Source organism: Silurus aristotelis (genome assembly GCF_946808225.1).
Source record: "Silurus aristotelis genome assembly, chromosome: 9".
Classification (NCBI taxonomy): Eukaryota; Metazoa; Chordata; class Actinopteri; order Siluriformes; family Siluridae; genus Silurus; species Silurus aristotelis.
Genome location: NC_139582.1, coordinates 3,090,893 through 3,114,569, shown reverse-complemented (window position 1 = coordinate 3,114,569; position 23,677 = coordinate 3,090,893). Strand labels below are relative to the sequence as shown.

The 23,677-nt window shown below is 41.6% G+C and overlaps 1 protein-coding gene across 2 annotated transcripts; it reads right to left on the bottom strand.

The window, feature by feature from the left end:
- Window positions 1-6,211: 6,211 nt before the first annotated feature.
- ttc17 (tetratricopeptide repeat domain 17) lies at window positions 6,212-22,259 on the bottom strand. 2 transcript variants are annotated; one of them, XM_083549881.1, is made up of 25 exons: window positions 22,032-22,259; window positions 20,343-20,432; window positions 19,485-19,654; window positions 19,290-19,398; window positions 19,039-19,170; window positions 18,808-18,917; window positions 18,503-18,650; window positions 18,281-18,420; window positions 17,695-17,855; window positions 17,385-17,497; window positions 16,239-16,385; window positions 15,392-15,507; window positions 14,941-15,085; window positions 13,621-13,692; window positions 13,160-13,384; window positions 12,405-12,591; window positions 10,542-10,667; window positions 10,208-10,464; window positions 9,956-10,106; window positions 9,755-9,875; window positions 8,847-9,006; window positions 8,674-8,757; window positions 8,321-8,440; window positions 8,099-8,242; window positions 6,212-8,018 (listed from the first exon to the last, which is right to left on the bottom strand). In XM_083549881.1, exons 1-25 carry the CDS (start codon window positions 22,200-22,202, stop codon window positions 7,887-7,889), a joined length of 3,531 nt encoding a protein of 1,176 aa, XP_083406007.1. In that variant the 5' UTR covers window positions 22,203-22,259; the 3' UTR covers window positions 6,212-7,886. The 2 variants fall into 2 exon arrangements, with proteins under 2 accessions (XP_083406007.1, XP_083406006.1); XM_083549880.1 differs by having other exon boundaries at window positions 14,941-15,094; window positions 22,032-22,258.
- Between the last annotated feature and the right edge of the window lie 1,418 nt (window positions 22,260-23,677).

Genomic DNA, 23,677 nt, shown 5'->3' with positions numbered 1-23,677 from the left:
AAATCTAAAGACTGGCACTGTTGGACTATTAAGAATGTTCTCATATTTTAACCGGACGCTATCCAGATTTATTTGTCTATGAGAATAAGAATATCTGCAGAATAAAAACTGTAGGATGAACTGTAGGAACACAGCAAAAGACTCTACAATATTGGATAAAGGTTCCTATGATGCCGCTTAACCTAAAAGATACGACCGGGTTAGAATTGCATTATTAACATTGCATTAATAAGTCTGAGTTCCCTGAAATTGCATTTCCATGTTCCTGATTACCTGTATTGTAAACTGCATCTACCTGCCTATAATTCATTCAATCATCCATGTTTAGTAACCCCTTGTTTTTGGAAAGGGTAAGGTCAGGGTTATGGTGGATCCAGAGCCTACCTTAAAAGGGCAAAAGACAGAAGCGTACTCTTGATAGGACACCCGGTCACTGCATCATTTTTGCAATTTCTATTTTTATCTGCGCACGTATCTATACTTAGATTTGAAAAGAGGTTAAATAAAGACTCAAAAGCAGCCAGCACGATCCGCATTCATTCACAAACCTCCTAAAATATTAATCGATTTGTCCTTTAAAGGGTTTCTCCTACCAGAGGAGTAGAACCTGAGTAGAACCCCATACAGAAATCTGTAAACCATGTAGAACCCTTCATTGATTTCGTAAGTGTGCTGGGTTTTCAGTGTGCAAAATGTCAGTTTCTCCTCTGAAACGTGGGCACAAATATATATCTAAAATATATTGGTATATAAAATCACGAGATATCCACAGGAGAAGCAAATGACAAACGGCAATGGCATCACAGTTTCAATGGTCCTACTGAGCAGTCACGTCATGATCGGATAACCAGTCAATTGGAACCCATCTGCTGTCTACAACACCTATAGTACAATATCCCAAGGATATTGTACTATAGATACAATATAAATATCCCAAGGATATTGTATTTATGGCAAGAGTATGTGTTTGAAATATATCCAATTCAATTATCATAAAGCATTATAATCCGGATTGGAAAGCAAGAAGGTGAAACATTTCAGGTGTATTAGTTCTTTTTTTCCACCATACGGGTGATATCCGAGGCTATTTTTAGCTCACGATCAAACACTGTTACAGTTTTAGAGCCCAGTAGGAGAAAAGGAAAAAGGGAAAAGGCTCCCCCACAAGCTGTGTGCATTAAATATTCGTGATGCTTGGCTATGTGAATGCAGGGATGGTTTGAGAAAATCACGGAGCAGACGCCCAGTAAATCACATTTGAGGGTTCATTTGACTATTACACCCTACACATATGTATACACACACACATACACCATTCCATCCATCCATTCATCAGTCTAATCAACCTAGATAGCTGTTGTGTTTCAAAAAAGACAAAAGTAATACACTTTTCTCTATATTTTTCCTCTTCTATTTGTACAAGGGTGCGTCATTACCAGGCATTGACGTCATGTTCAGATGAGGACCCCCCCCCCCCCCCCCCCATTTCAGTCCCTATTCCCCCTGCTCATCGTTTTCTCCATTTGGGACCTTTGTCTCCAATTTTAATAATTTATCAATGATTCAATGAATTGTACTTGACCAATAATTTGCTTAAATAGGATTGTTGCTTGCTTACGTTGGTCACTATCTGGTCACTGGTCAGCTAAACCCATCTAGTCTAAGGTTCTGGCAAAAGAAATAATCCATTAAATGATAGACAATCAGTAGCCTGAATAGTTTGACTTTACATCATTTTTTGAGGATGGTTAATAGTTAATGGTTCTTACTATTCACCCCAGAGAGTTCTACATGAAACGTTTTAGGGTTTCCCCCAAGAAGAACAACCATTTAGGGTTCTAAAGGGGTTTCTATAAAGGCATAATAAACTGTGCACCATGTATTATTGCAGCCAAAGCCAAATTAACATACATCGATAGAGTTGACAAGTTAGCTGACCAGAAATTCAGCATTTGTGACTCTTTTACGAATCAAAATGGCAGCTTAGTCACAATTTACTCATTTGTAAACCCCGCAACAGCAGATTTGGGGCTTGTATGGTGTTCGGAGGAAACACGCATGAGCTGTCCATGGTGCTGAACCCGAGACAGCTTTTCCATTGCACGTTATGTTGACTTGCTAATATTTGATCATTAATTACAAATTACTGCACATTTCTGTCACTTGGTATGGTATATTCCAGGATCTCTATTTTGCCCATTTTTTATACTTATTATAGCAGGTATGTTACAATTTAAGGAATCTCTTGGGCTGTTTCAATCATTTTAAAGGCACCCTACATTCACATTATGATGTACTAAAGGTACAAAAGAAATACTCTCAAATAGTGTAGATGTCAACGTGACAAGACAAGGATATGTATATATACATGACACAGTTACAAATAGGTTCCCAATTGGGGTTCTTCGGGTAGATCTTGGCATCCTAACTGAGCTCTTCTTGGGAACCCAGCCTGATGATGAGTGGTTCTTTGTAGAAACTGTGTTTTCCACAAGCATAGTAAATAACCTGAAGAGTGTGTGCATTGCTATTGTGGTACTGAGGCTCTCTGGTCTTTCTTTCTCTCTTTTAGAAGTAAAAAATGCTGTTCGGTTTCCTCCCTCATCTCCAAAATCATAGATTGGTGACAACGAATTGCCCGTGTGTGTGTGTGTGTGTGTGTGTGTGTGTGTGTGTGTGCGCGCGCTGGAGTTAGTGGAGTTCCGTTCACGGTGAATTCCCAGGATCTCAGCCAATATTTTCGGGAAACTCTCTAAATCCGAGTTAAGTGGTAAAAATCCTAGTGATGATTGGTGAACGAATAAAACCAACCCATCCGACTTTTGGGGGGTGATTGAGTTTTCTACTCGAGTCGTGACTGAAGCATCTACACTGGACTGGAACTGCGTGTTCTTCAGGCTGCGTGGAGGGGTGGGGGTGGGAGGGGGGAGGTAGAGCCAAAACAAGACTGTGCATTAAAGCTCTATGTGTTTCCTGCTGACACAAAGGTCTGCGAGAAATCTGTGGTGTGTGTATGATGTGTTTCCTTTTCTTGTTTTATTTCAGACGCAGTTGCTTTAATTAAACAAACAAATCGTTTTTATTTTGTTTCTGATAAACACACATGTCACAAGTTTAGAAAAGAAGAAACACATGGGTAAGAGGACACAGTTCCTGAACTCTCTGTACCGATGCTCACTGCTGGTGCGACACATTTACCTGGAAACATGCGCGTGCACTTTTCAACATCTCAAAACTACCTTAAATCGTCATAAAGCTACAGCATAGGTACCATTCCAGAGACTCACTGTGTGTGTGTGTGTGTGTGTGTGTGTAGAGTTGCAATGTGGTTTAAGAGTAATAGAAGTCTTAAGGAAATCCTCAGTACTCACCTTTCTCACGCACAGAGTTGTCTGAAGGACCCTCGGTATGTCCATGTTCTAGTTATTCAACTGAAATCAGACCAAGCACGAGGCTGGAGAAGTTCAGCCAGTGTGGAGCTTCACTGCGTGAATGAGCTCTGAGCTCTGCTCGCTTTTCTCAATGAGGCAGACACTTTGAACGGGAAGCCCGACATCCCCATTGAGTGTGTGTGTGTATGCGTGTATGCGTGTGTGTGTGTGTGCTTTTAGGAAGGCACGAAAAGGGGGTGGGGGGAGAGGTATGAAGAAGGGATGAAGGAGGGATATCATTCTACAATACTTGATTTCTAAACGTCAGAAAAAACTCATCGTGATGCTCGGAATGGCTCGTCATAACCCACATGCACGGGGTTTCTATTTATAGAATGTCATTTTGTTATATTATATTACATTATAATACATTGTATTATGGGCTGTCTTGGTTGTTATTTCAAGGATTTCTTGTCTGAGTGAACTCTGCTTCTATACAGACATTTTTATTCGGTTGAATTATTATTAGCAGCAGAGTGTGTGTGTGTGTGTGTGTGTGTGTGTGTGTGTGTGTGTGTGTGTGTGTGTGTGTGTGTGTGTGTGTGTGTGTGGCTTTTTTTATACACGATTCACCAGCTATTCACAGTCTTAAGCCTCAGTGGTGTTGCCTTCCTTCTCCGTGTTTTTTTTTTGTAAGCCCCACCCTCTCTGGGAATGTTAACCAATCGACGCGCGGCTGGCCCGCATTGACGTCACTGCGTCATTAGGTATCCCTTAGAAACACAGAGGTTCAAAAATAGCATCAAATTAATTCAGCTTGGGGTGGAGGGGAGGGGGGGGTGGTTTAAAAAAAAAAAAAGTGAAGGGTTGGATTTTCAATGGGTAGGCGAGAAATGTAGCCAAAAAAAAAAAAAAAAAAAGTTGCATGCATATAACAAATTTAAAAAAACAAACAATATTTGATTGCATGCAAATAACAAAAGAAAAAAGGAAAAAGATTGCATGCATATAACAAATACCCAAAAAATTAAATAATTTTTTTTTTGCATATAACTATAGAAAAGCAGTTGTGCTTTTTCTGCAAAAATAAAAAAAAAGTTTGGGAAATTCTCCCAGTATTACCCAAACCAATTATTTGCGTGTGAGCAGCAGATAGCAAACACTTCCTGGGATCCAGACTGCATAATAGCTGTGCCCCTTTTGTACATAGAGTCCTTGCAGAGCTTCGTGCACGACTGCAGAAGAATGCCAGAGATGGAGAGCATTTTGGAATCAAACTTGGATCCAGATTTCAACACCCTCAAGTGCAAAATACAGTATTGAAACATCAGGCATGCTCTCAGATTCTTTTCTAAGATGTTGCACATCTTATACATTGTACACAAAAAGCAGTCTCTGATTGTTAGGCATTGACGTAAGGGACTCCATGTTACCTCGCATCATCACCCTGTCTCTCTAGCTGTACGTCTGTCTGTCTGTCTCTCTCGGTGTCTGTCTGTCTGTCTGTCTGTCTGTCTGTGTGTGTGTGTGTGTGTGTGTGTGTGTGTGTGTGTGTGTGTGTGTGTGTGTGTGTGTGTGTGTGTGTGTGTGTGTGTGTGTGTGTGTGTGTGTGTGTGTGTGTGTGTGTGTGTGTGTGTGTGTGTGTTTCCATGGATGGCTGGTTTGGGGAAACACCTAGTCGGAATCTGGTTTTGTTTAAGCACACAGCCCTCTAGTGGCTGGTAGTGTTACTGCACAAGAAAATACGAACTGAAAAAAAATATGTCGAAATTTGTCAAATCTACTGCATTGCATTGTGATTTATAGTGTTTATATTGTTACACACAAACACTGTCCTGTTCAGTGGTCTTAAGCAGATTATATAAAGCCAGGATGGCTGCATAAACAATTACTACAAGGAGCAGCGAACTTTAAAACGAGCAGAAATTTCTTTGCATTTAAATGCACACATTCTAGGTGAAGCAAAAGTTTGCAGACACGTTTACATTTGCAGCATTTGATAGAGACCCTTACACATGAGCAACAGTTGTCTCATCCAATCACCTAAGCAGCTATGGGGGTTAGGGACCTTGCTCATTGGGCCCCAGAAGTGGCAGCTCGGAATGGCTGGGATTTGAACTCATGGCCTTCAGATCCAAAGCCCAATGCCTTAGACGTCTGACCATCTTACTCATGCTCATTCAGCATCTCATTCCAGATTTATTTCCCCTCTCTCTCGATTTAGATTTTGTGGTGTGGATGTGCGGATTTCATTCAACTGCAAGAACATTATCGAGTTCGGGAACTGAAATTGAGATAGGAGGTAATTGTTCATACCAATTCACGCCGAGGGTGTTCAGTCGAATCTCTGTGCAGGAAACTTGAAATCTTCCACAATAAATGAGGCAGAACGGTTTGAAGACGTTCGATATAATTGTGCGCTTTGGACTTCATGGCAGAAGTTTGGGGGGGATTTGAATGTGGTGGTCAAGTGTGGAACCTTTGGCCATACAGTATATTTAGAAAAATGAAAATAAGATTAATATGTGCTTTTTCTGAAGATCCCATTCCAGATTTAGTCTCCATGTCCTCCTCAAATTAGCTCCACACTTCTTGGAAGATGTTCCACTAGATTCTTTTTTTGCTGACTTAGAAACACAAGGTTGTTAATACTGATGTTCAGGTACTGAGGTGAGATGAGGAATCCTGGGGTGCAGTCAGCATTCACATTTATTGCTCAATATGGTTTAGAGTACTATAGCAGGAGATCTTCCACTTTACACAGGAGCGGGTTTGGATCGTGTAGTTCAAGGGGTTTAAAAAATGTAAAAAAAAAAAAGTTAACACAAGTCACACAAATCTCCAGTCACACTTTGTCCTTTATTTTTTTATAAGTACTTTATTAAGCCCCCCCCCCCAATTCAGCTTTTAAAAAAAAATACATCTTCCATTTTTTGAGAATTAATAAAGACCCTGTTTCAAGGTTACCTCAACCATTAATGATGGACAATAGTGTTTTTTTCTTTTTTATCAATAGAATTATCAGTTGTTATCAACAACAATGAGCGTTTATTCATGAATCATAAGACCAGTAGCATTATTTGATGAAAAGAGTTAAAGTCATGGAAGTCTGGAATACATTTTACAAACACAGGTATAGGTGTGTGTGTGTGTGTGTGTGTGTGTGTGTGTGTGTGTGTGTGTGGTTGATGTAGGTTTCGGGCTCCTTGAGCTCATCATGAAAAACTATCCTAAATTAAAAAATAAAACACACTTAACCACATGTCAGATATTAAAATAAAAAAGGCGACACACAGAGATGTGTGTACGGCAGAATGTTAAAATTATGGCACTGTAAATGACTTTTTGATGGATCACTGATATATTCAGGAATCTTATTTTAAAAAATTAGGTTTAGAAAAAAAGAAAAAATGACATGTATAATAGTGCAAGTACAGTCACACAAAAACGTTTAATAACCCTGTATGACTAGTATACGACGACTCTGGATCTCTGGATTAACCGTCTTCGAATCCTGACGATGTAAAACGGAACATAAAAACGTGACCGTTTGCGTTTTTCTCTTTTATCCTGTCCACCAAGAGGGCGTATGATTCACGTTATTTCTTTGCAGGGACTTACGTGCTCTTGATACACTGCGTAGACAAAAGTATTGGAACACCTGGTCTTCCACAAAACTGTTACCATGTAATTATGATTTCTTTAAATGAGGGAACACTAAACTCTCCCTTCACTTGAACTAGGAGACGCAAATCTGTTCCAGCTCCATGAAGATACAAGTTACATGTGTTGGAGTGGAAGATCTCCTGCTATAGAGCGCCAATTTTATTGAACAATTATTATGAATACTGACTGCACCCCCCCCAAATGCTCCTCACCTCACCTTCATCAGTACCTGAATGAGAACAAATCTCCACAAAATCTTGTAGAACATGTTCCCAGAAGCGTGGAGCTTGTTATAACCAGGAATCGGGACTAAATGTGGGAAAAAAAGGAGCGCACACCAATATAATGGTCAGGTGTCCACAAACTTTTGGCCAACACAGTGTATTTTCCATGAAATATTAAATCCTTGTGCCATGACCAGTTTAGAACCTCATTTCAGCAATGCTCATCAATCGCACATCCCTACAATGTTGCAAGATTTGGTACCTGAATGTGGTATACATTTTTTTCAGCAAACATCTGGATCACTTTCTGATTTTCTCCTTTTTTTGTTTTTTAAAAACAAAACAAAACAAAAAACAAAAAAACCTAAAAAACTCGTGCAAGCAACTTTACATAAAACCCTGACACCATGAAATAAATAAAACCAGATCTAATGATCTATTGATCGAACGAGAGTCTGACCAGAAACAGCTGTTTAACCGGAAAACCCCTGGATGATGATATTTGGTGAAAAACCGACAGAGCTACAGACCTCCATGTTTTTTTGTTATATAGAGTTTTAGGTATTTGCTACTGTGTGCGTGTGTGTGTGTGTGTGTGTGTGTGTGTGTGTGTGTGTGTGTGTCTTTACGGAGCTCGCCTGTCCCTCTTGGTCAGAAGGTAGCACTGGATGGTACGGAGACGGTCTTTGGCAGGTCCGAACTCGGGCTGGAGCTTTAGAGTGGATTCGTACCAGTGCATTGCTTTCTCGAACTCTTCCTGCCAAAAAGCGAGTGGGAAAAGCAAGTGTGAGGGGAGCAAGAAACGTGAGAAGTGTCGATCGAGGGCAAAGAACTCACCATCGCTATGTAGACATTGGCGAGGGTAAAATGGTTGACGACGAAATGAGGCGCGATCTCCACGGCCATGCGGGCCACGGTAAGAGCGTCCTCCCACAGACGGGCGTTCTGGAAGATGTTAGCCAAGCTGATCAGGGGAACGTCCTGTAGAAGAAGATTGAGACGAGTGAAACTGAAAACTGATTACTCGTCCATGAATATTGGGAATTAGATCACAGGTACCTTCATGTGGTGAGGAGCGGAGTTTAGGGCCTGACGCAGACAGTCGATGGCCTTCTTCCCCTGACCCTTCACTCTCCAGTACAGCGCTGCCATACTGGACAAAACCCATGATGTCTGGTTCTAATAGACGAGGCCACAAAAAAAATACACAGAAGAACAGTCCATCAAACATACAGCCATTGACATGACAGATATTTATTACAAAAATTTGTGGAAAAAAATTGTGGAATGGGATGAGCTAATAATCTCATGTTCAGTCTCATTATCTCAAAATAATGATAAGATAATCCAGAATAAACAAAGCTAATTCACTGGGAAAGTGGAATTCTGGTGCCACCCAACCCAGATCATACCTTTTCCAATACTTTGGCTAAGCGGGTTCCCACTTGCTCGAAGGGCTGCTGAGAAAACTTATCCTTTCCCAAATTTTGCAGCACCTGTTGTACGAGAAAAAAAAGAAAAAGAAACAGTAATCCGAATGAACTGCGAGTAACAGACCACGTGCATTAGCCAAAATGTCCATCACCTCTCTGAGCTGCCCCTCGCCGGTGTAGTGTATGCTGCCACGGTTGGCCACTCCCCCCAGATGGTCCAGTGTGTGCATGCTGGCAGGCAGGTTAGCGTTGCACATCGGTTCTGCAGCGGGTTCCTGCAGTGGAGTGGCAAAGTCTATATGTTCTGTGATGCTGCACAGGGAACAGGGAGCAAATAAAGAAGAAGAGCATAAGGTGTATGTAAAACGTGCCCTCGTACACTTTAACGTTCCTGGAAGTAAGCAGCCACTGAATCTAATGATTTTTGCAAATCTCATAAACCTGTATTTTATTCACAATAGAACTAAACTAAGGAAATGTACCATAAAAAAAAAAAAAAAGAGGGGGGGGGGGGGATTTGATGGCTGGAACACGTCTCAAAAAAGTCGGGACAAAGTAATTGTTATAAAAATTAAACAGTTGGAGAAACTTTTTGCAACTAACGAAGTTAATTAACAACAGATTAGTAAAATGATTCGGTAGGAATAGAGTATTGTGAGAGGCAGAGTCTCAACAAAAATAAATAAATAAATGGGCGGAGCTTCACCAATCTGTAAAATACTGTGCTTACAAATTGTAGAACAATTTCAGAATAATGTGTAATGTTTAAAGTGGAAAACTGTTCTGTGATCAGACGAATGTGGACTTTCTGGAAACCATGAACACCACATCCTCTGGACTAAAGAGGATAGGGACCATCCGGCTGGTTATCAGCGCTCGGTTCTAAAAGTCGCGACTCTCATAAATATGAATTCACGAGATGTGCAAATCACTGCATTATGTTTTTATTTACGTTTTTTTTGGGTGTTCCTACTTTCAGGGGGTTGTATAACGTTCATATTTTTCACACTATTCGACATGAAAAGTATTGAAAAATGATTTATTCAATAAATAATCATACTCTATATTTTTAGCAGAAACAGCCAGCCATGTGCTGGCCACAGTCGTGAGGTCTACCCGCCGTGTCCGCTGGCATTCCTCCGGTCCTGGCCAGCCCAGACTGTCGTAATCCTTCCACCGTCCTGCAAAAACACACACCTGTCCCTTAGTAAAAGCTATGTATAAATATCTTCGCACGTGGACGAAAGCAGTCGGTTTGTACCTGAGGGTCCAGGAGCAGGGATCGTAGGACCGCTGATCTCCAGAGTGGAGTGCGCCGACGAGGGGTCACTCTGAGACGAATCGTCTTCACCCGTCCATCCCTCGGAAACCTCGGCCTTGGGCTTTCGCATTCTCTTCACCTGGAATGTGATCTGGAGAAACCGGAACAAACCCATTACAACAGATAGATTTTGTACAATCGGTGACTTCATTTACAGCTGAAATGTGCTTCCCATGTAAATTCAGAGCTTACCCATTCCGCCCCGTCATCGTCCTCGCAGTTCCCGAAGCAGGCGCCGTCGCTGCTGGAACCCATCACCTTGTCGTTTTTTAGAACACGGATACCTCGTAGGTCTCCGCGCTTCACGCTCACGTCCAGCGCCCCCTCGAAAGCTCCCATCAGTTCCTCGTGCAACGGCCACGGCTCTTCTACTTCCAGCCCTCCTTTAGGATCTTCTCCTTGCTCCTGCTGGCCCACCTCTCCTGAACCATTACTGTCCACCACTACTTCTACGGAGAGACAGAGAGAGACGGTCAGACAGAAAGTAAGATTTCTCCAATAGGAAAGATTATGAGCAGGGACTTACTCTCAAACATGAGCGAGTCCTTTAGCACAGTTCCAGGCATGGCATCCGGGTTTTCTGTTTCTTGCCTTTCCTCTGATTCCCAGTCCTCCACCTCAATGAGCTCCACCCTCTCGCAACCTGAATCTTCTGCACACCAAACACACAGCATATTCACACACCGACATAGCCGACGATACTATACACTAAAGATACACGCGGTGCGATCCAATGCAATTTGATGCATTTGAAAGGAAGGGAAAAGCAGCTCTACCTCTGCCATGTTAATCTGTATTCTATGTGCTTTTTAAACCATTGCATTCCACATTTAGTAACAATTAGCTCTTATAATTCCCTCTGCTCATCTGTGGAAGATGTTCCACTAAATTTTGGAACATCTTCCACTGAACACATTTGTGTTCATCAGCCACAAGGAAGTGTTAGTAAAGTCAGGTAGTGATGTAGGTGAGGTGATCAGTGATCACATTCATCCCAAAGGTGTTCAGTAGGGATGAGATCAGGGCTCTATAGCAGGTCACTCAAGATCTTCCTCTTTAAACCATGTAAAGCAGATCTTCATAGAGCTGACAAATGTGTAATTGTGTGCCTTCAACTTTGTGGTGACAGTTTGGAGAAGAACCAGGAAAGGAAAGGTGTCCCAATACTTTTGTTCGTATAGAGTAAAAATTGACACACACACACACACACACACACACACACACACACACACACACACACACACACACTACTCCGCAAACCTGGGAAGGACAATGAATTCATTTTTCTCTGCAGAGTAGAACAGCCTCTAAATAAAGTTTGAGCTATTTTCAGCCTGTTGAATTATTGAGTGCAAGATTTCTTCACTTCAAAGCCCTTTGGCATGATGGGGAACAGCGTCAGGGGAAACGAGTGCTGAAACTACACGGGAAGAAAAGGAAAAAAAAAAATAAAAATAGGAGGTGGAAGAGAAGTGAAACCCAGAATAGAAAATGCAGTGGAGAAGGAGAGAGAGAGAGCTAAAAACAGATGAGAGATTACAGTGACTGAGCTATTAAAAGACCTCGACCCACAACACAACCAAGGCTGAAACACAAGGGATTAGAGCAAAGAGACTGCAAGACAGGGAATGGAGGATGGTGCAATACGAGAGCTGTCTGGGGTGAATTCAGGTTAGTATAAACTTCACCTCGGAGTTCGGGGAGATGAGGGGGGGCGAAGCGAAACACCACTAACATAAGTGATGAAACTGCGAGTTTCCTTGATGGATATAACATTCGTAAGCGATTGATGGACTTTATAATGCACAAAAACGTAGGAACTGGGGGGATGAAAAATGGAAGTGGTCACACCAGTTACTGATTTGATTTGGATTTCCATTTTGTTAATTTATTTTAAAAAAGAAATTAATAAAAAATTTAACACCATTTTTTCCCCACACCTACATAAACTTTTGAAGAGTACTTTATACTCTTGAAATCAATAAAATCATCACGCAGATTTTATAATTACACAAATAACCTGTGTAAAAAAAGACGTAGTATATTATAGTCACATCCTATGAGAAGTGATTTATTTATATATACATAAAATCCATACAAATAGTTTTTCCGGGTTGCGCCATACAGTACAATAGTGGCCTCTAGAGGTAATTCACTGACACCACGTGCTGCTTAAGAAAGTATCTTTCTTACTAATTTTGGGTGCAACTGTTTTTATTTATTTGGAGTGATACTTTCTTGTTTTTGCCTTTTTCAATTTTCTCAAACCGAAACACTATTAATACATGTAAATTGATGAAATTGCGAGTTCCGTTATGGATCTAATATTCGTAAGCAGCATGATCATTAATGAGAAATCAGAACAGGCATTAGAGTCAGGAGAACTTACGAAGACAGGCCTGGTGCTGGTGCTTGTAGAGGAAAGGGTAGAACTGCAGGCAGCGCAGCAGAGGCAGGCTGGCACGGCACTGGCTGCAACTGGCACTCAGAGACAGGGCGTGCCGGAACAGGGTCAATGCACCAGTCAGGTTCCCTCGAGAGAGCTGCACACTCACCATGCTCAGCAGAGTGTGAGGCTAAACGCAAAGAGTAAGAGAACAGGAACGTTAGTCAAGCAAAAAAAACGTCTAAAAGGGAATGCGTTAGTTTTTCTTATCATTGTGTATATATATATATATATATATATATATATATATATATATATATATATATATATATATATATATATATATATATATATAAAATATAAAACAGAACCATGCAAATTTGTGTATCTTGTATTAGAGCAGTTAAAATTTGGTGCTTTAAGTTCAATTCTCTCATACTGAACACTGGATGTTCAACACGGCACCTCATGGTAAAGACTCTGAGGATTTGATTAGAATTGTTGCTCTCTACAAAGATGCCGAGGCGACAATAAGATCGGTATCGCCCTAAAAATAGTTATGATACCAGGGTCATACGGAGGTTTTTTTCTAAGATGGGCTCCACTCTGCTGTGTGTATAAAATGGTTTAACTAATAATTTGCAATACAACAATTCTCCCTGCTACAAACATATTTACTGTATAGTTAAGACTGTAACGTAGTGTAAATTGATCCGTTTTGCTAAATTATATTCTGTATATACACATATATGGTGTACCTCTGAGGCATTGATCTCTATGGCCTGCTGCAGGAGCTTATGGGCTTCGTGGTGCAGGCCGTAGTGAAGCAGCAGGTTGGCCGTGTTGACTAGCGGCACGTTTTTGTGCTGAGGTGGCACCGAGTGCAAAGCCTGAAGCAGGCACTGCAGAGCTCGCGTCCCGTTTCCCTGAGCTCTCCAAAAGAGCCCTGCTTCATTCTGAACCAGCCATGGTGCTACGCTCATCTACAAGGGGAAAAAAAAAAAAAACTTTAAACCAGACAGACACTGTAGTACAGATTCCTGTATCCTGATTCAGCTCGTCTCAAAACAGTCTACGTATTTCTGGAAGCGTTTCTCTTTTCTAGAGCAGAAATGTGCTGTCCAATCGGTATTCCTGCCCTAGCACCTGCTAATGTGGAGCAGAAATGAGGTCATAAAAAAGCGTGTTTAATCGTCGTGATGAGCTCGTCCGACCTTACCTTCTCCAAAGTGCTTGCTATCAGCGCACCCGTTTGTTCCATAGTCCGCCCGTCGCTACGCTTCAGCAGGACCTGCGTACCGACAAACACGTCAGCAGGAGAAAATAGAACGGTTCTGTTTCGTTATATATCCCAGATAGGTGTGTGACGGTACACAGAATTCACGGTTCGGTACGTACCTCGGTTTTAAGTCACGTAAAACATGGAATTGCGGAATATCGTTTTTTTCTAACGCGGTTCATAATGAACATTTCAATCATTTACATTTTTAAAACAATATTTAATAAAAATGCCTGCTTGGTCAAATTGTATATAAAATAATATTTTATCTATTATTATAATGATTCAATTAAGTAATCGATTAAATTGGTACAAATTAAATTAATTTAATGTATAAGAAACATTTTTTTAATTCAATAGTTTACATTTGTTATACCCAATCTGGGTAATACTGATTGTGTGTGTGTGTGTGTGTGTGTGTGTGTGTTTTTACATTCAATAGTTAATCTTTTTACTTTAGCAAACTTTAACAAATGTCTTTATTCCTTCCATCCTTCGTTCATTCACTCCATCGACATGTGGAATTGTCAGGATTTTCTCATTTTAGGAGAAATTCTTGAAGCTGGACATAAAACGCTAAGGAATCCGTAGCGCTAGGATTAGCCGCTAGCCACTTCCTGGTTCCAAAGTCGTAGCAATACGGGAATAAAAGTCATAGCAATATAGAAATAAAGTCGTAGCAATATAGAAATAAAGTCTTAGCAATAAGACAAAGTCGTAGCAATACGGGAATAAAGTCGTAGCAATAAGACAAAGTCGTAGCAATGTGGGAATAAAGTCTATATTTAAAGAATAAAGTGAAAATTACAAAAATTAATTTTAAATGTTTTGAGATGAAAATTATGAAAATAAAGTTTAAATATTTTGAGAATAAAGTCGTGGCAATACAAGACTACAATGGTAATAATTTTGAGAGGGGGAAAAAAAAAAATCGGAGAATTGCGAAAATCGTTTCGGTGATTTGCATAAAATGGATGTGGAGAATTTGGTTTGGTTTGAAAGTTGCAAATGTAGAGGGCAGAGTAGTATGGAGACGAATGATCCGGGTTCCAACACGTGGCAGATAGATCCATATGATGAGCTGATTTGATTATTCTCAAAATATTAAGACTTTATTCTCAATAATTTCGACTTGATTCACGTACTGCTACGACTTTAATCTCGTAATCTTATATTCATTCGTTTCTTTTAACCTGGCACGTTAAAACAGCGTCATATGGTGCGCTTGCACGTTAAACGATAAAGAAACACCGATCAAACCTGAGTAGCGTGCTGGTCAGGCAGCTGTTTCCCCTGCAATGCCCAGGGTGCAGAGGTCAGAGAAGCACCTGACAAGGGCTGAGCATTTAAACCGCAGTCTGGGGTCTTGGCAGACACCGGGGGGCTCCTGTTCGCATACAGGCTGCTTTTTGCACTGGACAGAGCAAAAAGATGAGATCGAGCTTCTCAGGTTGAGATTGTAAAAAGCATAAAAACACGCATTATAACTGGTTATAATCTCTACACATCAGGCTAGCTTTGTGTCTTTGGACGAGTGACCAGAAGCCCTTTACAGGCATCCATGGCCAAAAATATATAAATGCAGTGAATTAAAAGCTTTTCTATACAGAATAATAGACTATAAGTACGTGAAGGCTTGCCAGGTTGCTAGGGTTCGGTTTGGGCAATGAGAATATTAAAACCCTGCCAACAGTGCGTTTGTTTGTCTCACCTGAGGCCATGAGTCTCTGGGGGTAGGAAGAAGGTGGGCAGCAGGTTAGCAGAGGGAATGGTGGGAAAACGCTGAGCACAGTCTGAACTTCTCGGCCACAGCATGCTATGGGTTTCCTATTCAACATACAAACAGAAAGTCTTCAGGTGACAATACATGCACAGATGCGCATCGGTGTGTCAGCTTTATGACGTTGATTTTTTTTTAAAAGTGTGCGTTGGACGCAAATTTGTATCGCGATGCATCGCGGTTTTTAACATACAGTTAAAAGAGTACGAGAGCGGCCTCTAGAGGCGTATCGTTGACTAGCTACGTGCTGTTTGTTTTTACACGTGAGACTGCGAGTGTTATATTGATTATTTGATTATTGATCATTAATTATTTATATGATTACATTTATTCATGAATATATTCATATTCATTTCCTTTCGGGGATGATCGGGTGATTGATCGGTTATCGGCGAGCACGAGCCAAATATAATTATCAGTAGATGCGCTACTTTTTATTGTTAATTGTATAGCTACTAATAATCGATGTCTCCTCGCTAAACAGTTTCTCGAGCGCGTTCTCTCAGCACCGCTGCTGCTACGTGAATATGAGGTATCTAGACGCTATGGAGACCGAGACGTGTCCTGAGAGTCAGATAGAATACAGATTTACATGGCAGAGGTAGAGCTGTAACCTCCTGCACACACAACAGGAAAAGAACATCTGGGGGGGTTTTTTATCGTTTTTTTTGCCTCTACAAAGGCGTGTGTGTGAAAGAGGCCATGTGTTAGAAGTCAGAATAAATACATTTTATAAAAAATAAAAAATAATTTTATAATAAATAAATAAAAAAGTTACCGCATTAGAGGACGTCTGCTTGTCCCAGTGTGCTGCTGGCACGTCCCCTCCGGACACAGTGGAGTACAGCTGGGGGCTTCGGCTCTCGTTCACACTCAGCTCCGACACCAGAGCCACGCTGCCGGCTATGGACACCTTCTCGCCAAACTGCATGTGCACACGGACAACCACCATTACAATAAGCGACTGGTCTTGATCATGGTCTGGTACGAAGCTAGTTCCAATGTGTCCTGTTCAAACATCTACATTATTAATAGAAAACCTCAAGTATTGAAACCTTCAAGAGATCCTGCAAAAGCTACATTTCCCCAGTATATGTGTAGGTTAACCCCATAAAAAAAAAAAAACAAGAAAGAACTTTAATCTATTTAAAGGTGTTGCAGATTCACAAACTCAAGCTATCCAACAGAACTTTATAGGATAGTAAATGAAGAAAAGCTAAAACCATACGAAAAACTACATAAAATTTTTTTTTTCCTTATTTGTTGCCTTCATGTACATTTCACACTATTAAATAAATTGTTCTGATAGATTTCTACTAATCTAAGGTGATCAGAAGATAGTAGGTGGAGCCGGAGGTGGCAGAGTTGAAGGTTTTTATCCGAAACGCGACGAGGATGGTTCGAAACGAGTTTATTGGACAGACGTTTAAAAAACCACCAGCATTCCCGCACAGCTGACCATCAGCTTGGTGTTTCGCGGGTTTTAAGCACTAATCCTACGTCTAGACTTCCTTAGTCTAGACGTATATATTTCATTGGTAAAATATGATGATGCTTTTGGAGAGAGAGAGAATGAGAGTAAATTTGGAACTGTTTTGTTAGTAGTAGTTTAGGATACAGCTGTAGATTAGGACACAGATAGACCTGGTTACCAAAACCTTGAGCTTCAATTTGCATGCTTGTAACACAAGGTGATTTGCTTGGGCATTAAAAAAACCTGAGTCGAGGCCTACAGTATTATTATACATTTTTTTTTAATGGCGTGATCACTGATTGAGAGCTATCCTTTTTATGTGTCCACCAAACACTTTTTCATGAAAGGAAAATGCAGATTAGGGATACGAAAGTTCACCTGGAAGCTTCTGCACGTATCCGAAGCGTCGCGATTGTCATATTAGTGGCAAACCGGTTTACTCGCTCTAACCTGGATGTAGTGCACGTTCTCAAAAAGATCTCCGCGGTGATAACGAACAGGTAAGTCGAAAGGACAGAACAGGCTGTGCTGCTGCTGACCGAGATGACACATCTGGTGGTTACCTAAAAAAAAAAAATAATAAAAAACATTATCAGCACTTACTTGTATTTGTTAGAGGAAGCACATGACGACTGGGATACACCTGACACGCCTGTATAGCCGAACTACTTACTGTTAGCTCAAGCCAACGCCTAATACAACTCATTTAAATACTTGTTATCTCGAGCGAAAAAGGGCGGTCCGGCAGACTGAGCCTCACCGAGCTGTGCCTCTTTGGCCATCTGTGTCTCGTGGATGATGTTGCGTAGAATCTGTTCCTCCTGAATAAGCTTATGCTTGTCCAGCGTGCTCTGCTGCCGCAGGTAATGATCGTGCTGCTTCTGGTACTCTTTCAGTTCGTTCAGAGTGCGCTGAAGAGACCTGCGAAGAAGTATATTTATGAGCGCCACATTGATTACTCTAAAATATATATATATAATATAATATATCCCAGTTTGATTTCTATAGTGTTATCCTATGAGAAGATACACTAAAAGGGTTGCTGAAATGTGAGGGGTGCACTAACTTTTGTGAGATACTGTATATGAGGTTATTAAGCAGGTACATCACACACCAAACCATGTGTACATTCTACGCTTGTGTGAGAGCTCCCCCATACCAGCAGGTGGCAATATTTGAGTATTAAATAGTTGAAAAGGATTCGTTTAATGTACATTTTTGATTAAATGCGATTAAATATTTGAACTGATGGAAGTGTCCCAGTGCATCTGCATGATGTATTGTGTATTACAGTAGAAACATCTCCCTGGAGAACCCCTTTATATAGCATGTCCTCGTCATCTCACCGGTGCTGAGCCTCAAGCCGCTGCTCGAGCTTCTGCTGACACAGGACAGCGTGCTTCCTCCTCAGAGCCTGCTCAAAGCCTGGCTGAGCCTGCAGAGCGTGCTCATAGCAGAGCACCGAATGATTATACTCCCCCAACATCTGCGAGAGAAATATGGTTACAACCCGGCGAGATTGGAGGACCACCCCGAAAATGGGTCAGTCTTGCCGAGTTGGCACTTACAGCGTAGATGTTGCCAAGTGTGTAGTGGCTGGTAAACAGATCACTCGTGTGGTCCAGGGCGGCATGAGCCAAGATGGCGGCATCTGCTGAAAAGTGAGCTCGGTGGAGAACGTTTGCCAGGTTGATGAGAGCTACATCCTTGTGTTGCCTAAAAAAAAGAAAAAAAAGAAATAAATAAATAAAAAAACAGAGAGAGAAATGTACAGTATGCAAATACATGCAAATTAAAGTCAAATGAGCCGTTTTTCCTCCACAAGTCCCGTATTTATGACGTCAACCGTAAGCTCCGGCTCTCGCGCTCGTACCTGGGAGAGAAGTGCAGCGCACGGATGATGCAGTCCACGGCTTTACTAGGCTCGTTCTTCATACGCCAGTAGAATGAGGCCAGATTGTAAAGCACCCAGGAGGAGGAATTCTGAGCATGAAGGACACCAGATATACGCATATGTACAAACATTGCGAAGAAAATAAAGAAATATTCCTGCTTTATTATTATCATCATCATAATCGTTCTGCGCATATCTCGGCCTACTCACCCTCAGGAGACCCTGGTGTATTCTATGACCCACTTCGTCTATGTCATGACCCAGCTTATGGGTTACAGAATCGAAAATAGGGTCGTCCTTTGAAAGCAAAGGTGATGTGAGGTTTTCTTTCCCTTGCATGCCCTGAATGTTGAGACAAAACGAGCAAATGAGAAGACAGGAAGAAATTGGGGGGTGTTTTAAAAAATAAAAAAAAATAAAAAAAAAAATAAAAAAAATAATAAAAATAAAACATGAATTACCCTTAAATGCTGGTACGCGTGAATGCTGTAGGGAAGCTTTAGGATTGTTTCGCACTCGAGCTTTTGTTTCAGGTCTGGAGGCGACGTGATATCCACGTGATCTTCGGGACTGCAACGCACAGAAAGCGATACGGTATTAACACTTAAAGCGAAACGCACCAAATCAACCGGACGGTGAGAAAAAAACCGCATTACTTTATGCCTTTGCTTTCCAGGGAGATGAAAGTGCCGTCATAGAGGTCCAGGTCCCCGAGAGGGACTTTAGCCGTGACGCAGTCGGCGTCCTCTTTATAGTGCCGCTGTTCTAATCCGGTGTCGCGGTCTTCGTTCTCCTCGATGTGGATTTTCTGAGCGACCAGCTGCTTCTGCGGAGGTAAAGAAGAACAGCGGTTTTTAGCGCCTGAGAAGTTCGAGAACGTCGGATAAAAACCATTACCGAAATTGCATCTGCCGTGTGCTGAACGATTTCTTTTTTTTCCTGACTGAAATTAAAATATATTGTCTACACCGTATGGTATTCCTCAAGCTATACGAGGTTCTGGTCCAAACTTTTACCACACAATTTGGAGGCGTTCACGTGAAACCTGTTCCTGCATGACAATGCTCCAGGAAGATATGCTTTACATGGGTTGGAGTGGAAGATTTCGATTCGATCTCCACAAAATCTAGTGGAACATCTTCCCCTGAAGAGTGACTGTCATCATAAAAGAAAATGACATTATCTACAAGCGGATCTACGCATATTTGTGTATTCCAGAGTCTCCGTATTGTAGGACGTGCATAGCCGATACGGTTTTCCTGAGGGGCTTCGTTCCCAAACCAATCTTCTTACAGAAGAAGCAGCTCTTCGGATCCTAGTCTCTTCTGATTTTACTGAAATTTACATTTGACACCTTCAGCTCGTAGGCTTGTGTCCTAGATGACCACAAGGTCTAGTGACGAGTCTATGATATTACCAGATACCACATTTTTCCGATCGCGTAAATTCTCAGACTCAGAAAACCATTGCGAGACCGAGGTCGTGATTATCATCGCTTTGAATTTGAACCTCACCTCTAATTTCTTGAGGTAGTTGACACGAGTCTCCTGCTGCATGAAAAGGACTAGATGATGGGGGTGTTTCAGGTTGAGCGGAGAATCCACCTGCAATTTCGGTCAGATACAGAACACAATGAGTCAGGTATGGAGCTCAGCATGTTCACTTGACCACTTGGAAACCCCTTCCATGATCTGACCACCTAAGAAACCCAGCACTGGAAACTCCATCCATGACCTGACCCCTGGGAAACAATTCTACAAATCATTTCTATTACCTGACCCCTGGGAAATCCAGTACTAAAAATGCCTTCTATGACCTGACCATGTAAAAAAAACATTTAATGATCTGACGCCACTAAAACCCAGGACTATAAATACCATTAATGATCTGACCCCTGGGAAAACCAATTCTAGAGATGCCTTGAATGACCAGACCCCTGGGAAACCCCATTCTAGAGATGCCTTGAATAACCAGACCCCTGGGAAACCCAGTACTACAGACGCTTTGAATAACCAGACCCCTGGGAAACCCAATTCTAGAGATGACTTTAATGACTAGACCCCTAGAAAACCCAGTAGTAGAAATGCCTTTAATAACCAGACCCCTGGGAAACCTAATTCTAGAGATGCCTTTAATAACCAGACCCATGGGAAACCCACTACTAAAGATGCTTTGAATGACCAGAGCCCCTGGGAAAACCAATTCTAGAGATGCCTTGAATGACCAGACTCCTAAGAAACCCTGTACTAGACATGCCTTTAATGACCAGACTCCTAAGAAACCCAGAAATAGAGATGCCTTTAATGACCAGACGCCTGGAAAACCCAATTCTAGAGATGCCTTGAATAACCAGACCCCTGGGAAACTCAATTCTAGAGATGCCTTTAATGACCAGACCCCTGGGAAACCCAATTCTAGAGATGCCTTGAATAACCAGAACCCTGGGGAAACTAATTCTAGAGATGCATTTAATAACCAGAAACCCTTGGAAAACCCTGTACTAGAAATGCCTTTAATAACCAGACCGCTGGAAAACCCAATTCTAGAGATGCCTTTAATGGCCAGACCCCTGGGAAACCCAATTCTGGAGATGCCTTAAATAACCAGACCCCTGAGAAACCCAATTCTAGAGATGCCTTTAATAACCAGAAACCCTTGGAAAACCCAGTACTAGAAATGGCTTTAATAATCAGACCCCTGGGAAAACCGAATCTAGAAATGCCTTGAATGACCAGACCCCTGAAAAAAACCCAGTAGTAGATGCCTTGAATAACCAGACCCCTGGGAAACCCAGTAGTAGATGCCTTTAATAACCAGAAACCCTTGGAAAACCCAGTACTAGAAATGGCTTTAATAACCAGACCCCTGGGAAAACCAATTCTAGAGATGCCTTGAATGACCAGACCACTGGGAAACCGAGTGCAGATGTCATCCAGATGCTAACAGCTGTTTTAACTCTATAACCAGACACTGTAATACTAATCTTTAAGTTAATCAGATTCATTCGGTTGTTTTGGTTGAATTAAATCCAAACTCCACCACATTAACCAGTTACCCAACTCGCCAGCTCAGCTTAGGGAGATCAGGAAGCTAGCGTTAGCTCATCACACACACACACACACACACACACACACACACACACACACACACACACACACACACACACACACACACACACACACACACACACACACACTTCGAACCTGTTGTTGGATTTTCCCGTCCTCTGTAACCACCCAGTGTGTTGTAGCCCGTCCAGGTTCGACCAAAAGCATACATGTAAAGAGAAGCATCCTGGCCCGGAGAGACGCTTTCCATAGCACGCTGAAACACACACCGTTTCTCCCGAAACTGGATCGCTGAACTTCCGCCATGTTTTTCTCTGACTAGCTTCTAACCGTTCCTTTCCTTTCGGTGTATCCCACCCGTATTACGACAAGCTCCGCCCCCTGCGCTGTAAAGGCCGGTTAAAATGCAAATGCGGGTGAAAAAACGATAAAAGCCCCTCCAAAAACGCGATAGACTTCCGCGTTAGAGTATTTATTTCAAAATAAAAGTTAAAACATATAATTTCTGTTTGTTTTTAAATACAGAAGAAAACAAAAATATCTAATGAAATCTAAAACATATACATTCAGATACATATATTTATACAGACCTATACATACTCACGCACACACACACATACATACACACACATATATATTATAAAATGTATTTATTTTTATCTCACAAAAGTGAGTACACCCCCACATTTCAGAAGCTATTTTAACTATATGTTCTCGAGGGACATAACTATAGAAATAAAACTTGGATTTATTATGATACATAATAATAGAATATATTTTTGTTTGTACAGCAGTACAGATTTACTGTCCTCTAAAAATAACCCAACATACAACCATTATTGTCTAAATAACTGGCAACAAATATGAGTACACCCTCAGTGAACATGTCAAAACAGTGTCCAAAGTGTCCATATTTTGTGTGAACATCATTGGTATTTTGCACCGCCTTAATCCTCCTGGGTATGGAATTCACCAGAGCTGCACAGGTTGTTACTAGGATCCTTTTCCACTCCTCCATAATGACATCACTGAGCTGCTGGATGTCAGACACATGGAGCTTCTCCACCTTCTGCTTGAGGATCCGCACAAGTGCTCGATAGGGTTCAAGTCTGGAGACATACTTGGCCACTCTATTACTTTCAGCTGTGTTTGGGCTTATTATTATGTTAAAAAACAGCTGTATGGCTCAGTTTCTGAAGAGAGACATCATGTTCTTCTTCAGAATGTGGCAGTACATGTATCCATGTTTCTCTCAATGAACCGCAGGTCGCCAGTACCCGCAGCACTCATGCAGCCCCAGACCATGACGGTGCCACCACCATGTTTGACTGTAGGCAAAACACACGTTTCTTGTTATTCCTCACCAGGGCGTCACCACACATGCTGGACATCATCTGACCTTTTTAGTTTCTTTTCGGCTTCTCCCGTTAGGGGTCGCCACAGCACGTTTGATTTGGCACATGTTTTACGCTGGATGCCCTTCCTAACGCAACCCTCCCCAATTTATCCGGGCTTGGGACCGGCACTAAGAGTGGCTGGGGATGGTTCCCTGACCGGGAATCGAACCCGGGTCGCAGCGGTGGGAGCACTGCATCTTAACCACTAGACCACCAGGGGACCTCTGGACATCATCTGACCAAACTAGTTTATCTTAATCTCATCAGACCACAGGACATGGTTTCAGTAATTCATGCTCTTGTGAGACAGCTTCAGAAGAGGTTTCCTTCTGGGACGGCCTGCAAACAGTCTTGTTGCATTGTGTGGCGTATGGTCTGATTTTA

Coding starts and splice junctions, on each gene's coding strand:
- ttc17 (XM_083549880.1), bottom strand. CDS start 22,202: ATGGCGGAAGTTCAGCGATCCAGTTTCGGGAGAAACGGTGTGTGTTTC. Junction 18,651..18,807: donor GCGCTGCACTTCTCTCCCAG/GTACGAGCGCGA, acceptor TCTTTTTTTTAG/GCAACACAAGGATGTAGCTC. Junction 13,385..13,620: donor TAGCAAGCACTTTGGAGAAG/GTAAGGTCGGAC, acceptor TTCCCCTTGTAG/ATGAGCGTAGCACCATGGCT.